Source organism: Mytilus trossulus, chromosome 14 (genome assembly GCF_036588685.1).
Source record: "Mytilus trossulus isolate FHL-02 chromosome 14, PNRI_Mtr1.1.1.hap1, whole genome shotgun sequence".
NCBI classification, from domain to species: domain Eukaryota; kingdom Metazoa; phylum Mollusca; class Bivalvia; order Mytilida; family Mytilidae; genus Mytilus; species Mytilus trossulus.
Window position 1 is genome coordinate 38842504 of NC_086386.1, and position 6064 is coordinate 38848567.

Here is a 6064-nt window from a genome sequence, read left to right on the forward strand (position 1 = left end):
CAATCCATATACACATGTATCTAATAAATGCCGTTGCAAGTTTAATATTTCACCATTCTTAACTGACTTTCGTACCAATACTTGATTTTTTTTTAATTCATTATTATATTTAAATGATAATCCTATATATGTATATGTATACTAAATATTTAGAGCAAATGCAGTTACTTAAAGTTTAAAACACGTTTTCTCCGATTTTGCTAAATTTTATGTAAAAATTTTAAAAAACCTCTTACAAAATGTGTGATAAATCAACGAAATCTGTACCCTGTACACCTCTAAACATATTTTGGAGATGAAATAAACTTTAAACATTTAACAATATTTTATTCAGCAGAAAAGAATTTAATTGAATTGAATCTCATTACAGAAACACGTGACAATGCATCAATAGCTCTGTATAGGTATATGTGTCGTAATATTGTTGGAACAGAAAAGCACGTGAAAACAGTCAGAATGATGAGCAATGTCAGAGACAATTTACAATGCGCCGACCATTGGACAATTATCACTAGTGGTAGTCATGGAGAAGGACTTGTAATGCGAGGCAGTGATTTAGATCTCATGCATGTTTGTAAAATTGCCGAGGTTTGTGAAGACACAAATATTAATTTTAAACCAAATATAACATATTTCACAATAGAAGAAGAAGACACACAGACAGGTTTTCCCCAGCTATGTCTTCGGTATCATTCAGATCCATTTGTCTTCAAAAACTGCGTAGAGGAGATAAAAGGTCGTTTCTACCTGTCAAATGTCACATTTAAACAACAATTTATAAATAAAATTTATCCAACTATTCATGGCCCATGTTTAACCGACAAACAAGGTTTCTTTGACTTTGCATGCTGCCTCCGTTGTAAATCATGGGTAACACAATCGCAGCAGTGGATTAAACGATCAAACAACTCTTGGCCAGGTACTGATGTTAAAGAGTCCATTATAAAACACGGTGTTCTATTTGTTCCAATAGGTGTAAAAGGGTCTACAAAAGAAGAATTAGAATGGCGAATTTCGTTTTCTGTGGGAGAGAAACTTCTTATTTATACGTTTACACATACACAGTTACAATGTTATGCTCTTATGAAAATCCTTCTTAAAGATGTAATAGATGCTGACGTAAATTGTAGATTTACTATGTTCATATTTCTTGAAAACTTTAATGTTTTGGGTATCTGAGGAATTACCTACATCAATATGGAAACCTGCCAACTTGATATTTTGTTTTTTAAGATGTTTTCATAGGCTTCTGTATTGTGTAAAATTCTCACTTTGTCCTCATTACTTCATTCCTGAGAACAATTTATTTGAAAACAAGATAAATGGACGCGCACGTGACACACTTTTAAATAAGTTGTATATTCTAAATAGTTATGGTTGGCAATGCATCATCTTTTCAGACCAAATCCCGAGTTATCACAGATTATCCAGTTACATAAACAAAGAACCAAGTTGTTTAAATGTTAGCATTCTCAAAAAATTATTTACTTTTATAAATTATAATGCAGATTGTTTTCTGAACCCTGATATAAAACTTGAAAACAGAGTACATATGGTGTTACCTATTTTGAGTTCAAAAATAAAATACCTTTACTTGTACTATATGTCAAAATTTTGTAGCAAAAGTAGCCATTTTCCAGCATATACAATTAGATTTGGCAATAAATCAACTTATAAACAGTACAATACATGTGTAAGTACTCTACTACAAAATACACGACATGATGCTGTATCTGGATGGTTGATGTTAGCCTCTTTTTTCTACGGGACAAAACAGTACCATTTAGCTCTCGACATACTCAAATATTCCCTATCTAAATGTTCACCTGAAAAGCTTAACCTAGCTGCGAATTGTTCGTCCTTTAAGCGTGAAGTATTAAATTTAAACTTATTCAGGAATATGCCATATGACCAACTATCAAAATTTATGATGGTAAATTTATTGGATATTCCAATCAACTCTATTTTAATACCTACGGAACTGATGATTGAGGTAGAGGAAAATTTGATTCCACCTGTAGTTTATGTACACGCTCTTCGCTTCCTGTGTCATTACCATCTTATGAATACAGCAGGATGCAGTTATTCTCTCCGAGATCTACAATCGACTATAGAAAAAGACTATTTCATTGGACATGCGTATGGGAAGTCTGTATCTTACAACATTTTAGGTATAATTTTTCAATTATTAGGAGATATAGAATCAGCAAGAAAGGCATTTATGCAATCCATACAAATTAGAACAAGACCAAATCAAAACAGTGCGTTCAGGAGACTGTCATTGATTAGTCCAAGACAAATGAGATACAATTAAAAAACGTCTTTAAAATGTGTTAGTTATAGTTTTCCTGTGCTATTGTCAGTTTTGTTTTCATAGCAATCCTTGTTTCATATCATCTCCAATTGGTTTTGTTCCGTGCAAAACTTAGAAAAGAAGAAAAAAACTATTTTTTGATATTGTTACTCTGTTGGTTATCCAACACATGTAAATAAAGAATGTTTTAACAGATGATACACATGACTTATATTTTATGAAGCAAATATATATTGCATGTTAAAGACGATATGATACTAACAAAAATTCAAAAATGATAGCCCTACACAATTGGTCTTATTGGGTGACGGTGAGCAATTTTCACACGTTGACGTTTTATTGGATACCAATGTAAGGACTTCCATGGTCCATAGCTTGCATTTAGGATGGTATATTTGCTACATTATGCAAACTGACACATTCTGGTTGGTTATTTATAATTGCGTAATGAGATATTCACGTGTCTCATAATAAAGATGACACCCCTTGCGAGGGTGTTGTATCACCAAATGCTGCACTGGGATCTTTTTCCATACTTGAAGTATAATCAAATATTGCATGTAATATTAAAGTGGCAATTAAAATGTAAAACAGAAACTTTGGTAACATGTAAAGAGGCGTAAGATAGTAAATAGATTTCTAAACCGATAATGTAGACAAACTACAATGCCAGAGTCTTGTTAACGTGAAAAAACTCATTAGTAGCATTGTAATTACAGTATTTTTTTCTTAATCAATACTACCTACTAATTTCTTGGTAGGGGTCTCGTTTAAAAATTGACCGACAATAACAATAATAACAAAGCATCATATTGAAACCAAGATTAAGCAACACGTATCTTACCAAAAACGCGTTGGTTTCATGGTTTATTCAAATCTTCCTTCATTTTTTACAACAAACAATGAAGGCGGAAAACGAAAATTGAAAAAAAACGAAAAACCATCTATTGAATTATTTTTTGTTTGTTTCTTTTTTAAAGTATCCTGTTTATATCTAATATGATTTAATATCCATTTCCACAATTTCAAACAGTTTACTCATGTACATTCAGGATCACTTTGGAGTTATTACATTGTTATATAACAAACACACCTGTTAAATAGTCTTGCTTCAAAAAAAAGAGATAGGAAATAAAATAAAACATTTTTCAGCAGGTAAAAGAGCTTCAGTTATCACATCACAGGCAGAACATTGAACTTTGATGAGGTATGTTTAGTTCCTATTAAAGAGACCCGTAAAGATTTCCTATGCAAATTATCAAATGTTTAGAATAACTTTGTTGTGTGTCTTGTATACGAATAGTTTTATAGAATATCTCCTTTCTTGACATGAGTTTAAGACATAAATCTTTATCCTTAATTCAAACATTATATGAATGTTCAGCAAAGTTACTGGTGTCAAAAAATTGTTAATCGATTAGCTACAAAGAAAAACTAAGTTTACTAAACAGATGGATGAGATAACTATCAGTTGAATAAAGCTTCAAAAGATGGTACAATGAAACATGAAAACGTTAAATACAAACAAACACGTTGATTTATCGAATTATCTACCTAGTTCTGTGTTAAGTTTTAAGTTTAGATTTTACCTAAATATCCATTCATGCATGCATACATTATGTATACTCGCAAAACAAAAATAGTTTCCGTTCATATTTATCATGTATGTCTACTGTAGCAGCCGAACAATGCTTTTCGAACTCATTTTGATTTGGTTTTCGCCTTACCTTCTCATCCAAACAGTTTTCCTGATATTCCTCTATTTAGAAACACGTCATTACAAGGAATTCGGATTTTGGTCGCATCGAACATTGGTGCATTACACGCGGAAATCAGACTGTGATATTGATTTGGTGTAATTTTAAAAGAAATGAAAGAAGCCTAATACGAATTTTTTTTCCATTAAAAATGGTTACTAGACGCCCTTATAGAAATGTTGGTTTCCTATAAAAAGTTTAGCATCGTGTTTTGATAGCAGTGTAACGTGAACTGAAACGGCTAATTATATGTTTATGCATATGTTCATATAAAGACAATGTTTCTTCTTCAATGTGAACTTACCTTTGCTTTTCAAAAAATAGGCAGCCATAAATTGTAAGATGGATTTCTATTCTATCTACTACTGTGGATTTTGTTTTCGTGGGTGTTCATTTTTGTGGATTTCGTTCTTTGCCTTTCTCTGCATCCATTTTCGCAGTATTTGTATTTTTATCCAGATGAGAGTGAAGCCTCTTTCAACTGATTCTTCATAGTTCGTTCTTATGTTTTACTGTTATACCACTGTCCCAGGTTAGAGGGGGTGGAATCCCGCTTACATGTTTTACCCCGTCACATTCGCACTGTTTTTGCCTGTCCCAAGTTTGGAGCCTGTAATTCACTGGTTGTCATTTGTTTATGTGTGACATATTTGTTTTTCATTAATTTTTTTGTACATAATTTGGGCCGTTGGTTTTCTTGTTTGTTTTTATGTGGTATGATCGCTACATTTGTACGTGCACTTGCGTACCAATGTTTAAGGTCGATTTCTATCCGACACCGCTCATGTAATTACTCATATTTTGGAAATAAATGTTTAAAACGAGCAATGTTTTAGGCTCCTAACAATTTCTTTCAAACACTGGTAAAAAAAATGTATTTTTCTTTGTTCTTTAAATTTTTACACTATATAAATGGATCTTTTTAAGTTTTGAAACTTTTGTCACCAAAATAGAGGACCTTAATAAAAGTTGTATAATAAAGTCTAACAGTATTGATTCATTCACTTCGTAGCGTAGTCATTACTGTTATACAAAAACCAAGCCAATATTTTATAAAGTGCAGAACACTAATTATAAATTTGATAAATAAAAAATAATACTCTAAAATATCGTAAAAATGCAGAAATAAATGTTATTTTCACTTAATATAAGTTCTTTAATACATGTAATTCAAAAGTATGTTTTGAGCCAACATATTTTAATAAACAGCTTTTAACATAGGATTTTTAATTTCAAAAGGTGTGTCCCTAACAAAATGTCCACTACGAAACGAAGTCATTAAAATTTGCTAATAAACAGTTTGATAAAATCAATGTAATTTTTGTTTGCAAGAGATATAAACATAAGGGTCTTACAAAGTAATTGATGCTTTTATAACGACAATTAAATTGTTGGTAGGAAAAATTAAGCACAACAAATGGACCAGAGTGATATCGTTTTTTTGTTAATGTCCACTACGAAACGGGTCAAATCTATTTCATTGTCTGTTTTTAAAATTATGAGAAAATATCAGTGTACAGCTTAATACATGCTTTGATGAATACAATCAGTCTTGTTACTATTACAATATAGGGATTGTGGGGGGGGAAATAAAACGTGTGAATATGTCCCCTACGAAAAGGTCACCTACGAAATAAATATGGGAGAAAAACGTTTCGTAGTGGATACTACCACTACCATGCAGTCTTTTTTTTACTCTGTTTTCAATTATTTACTTTCAAAACAAACTACAAGGGTTAGTTTCATGTAATTTTATTATGTTTTTATTAACATAGAATAGGGTTGATGTCAACTACTAAACTTTTTGTCTACTACGAAACGCAGAGACTCCGCCATTTTCGCCATGTACTGACTATGCATATGCAAGACCATTAAACACACCCAAGTAGCGAAAATGTCCACCACGTAACACGAGTTGTACCTGAATATGTGAAGTACTGTCTAGTCTTTATCGATAACAAATGGTTCTCCAATTCAGAAAAAAATGAGATTT

General features: G+C 31.7%; 1 protein-coding gene across 1 annotated transcript; it reads left to right on the top strand.

Annotated features, from left to right (window-relative positions):
- The first annotated feature begins 383 nt into the window (after positions 1-383).
- Positions 384-2007, top strand: LOC134696221 (uncharacterized). The gene has a single exon (XM_063557899.1). The coding sequence runs from the start codon at positions 409-411 to the stop codon at positions 1177-1179; it is 771 nt and encodes a 256-aa protein (XP_063413969.1). The 5' UTR covers positions 384-408; the 3' UTR covers positions 1180-2007.
- The last annotated feature ends 4057 nt before the right edge of the window (positions 2008-6064 follow it).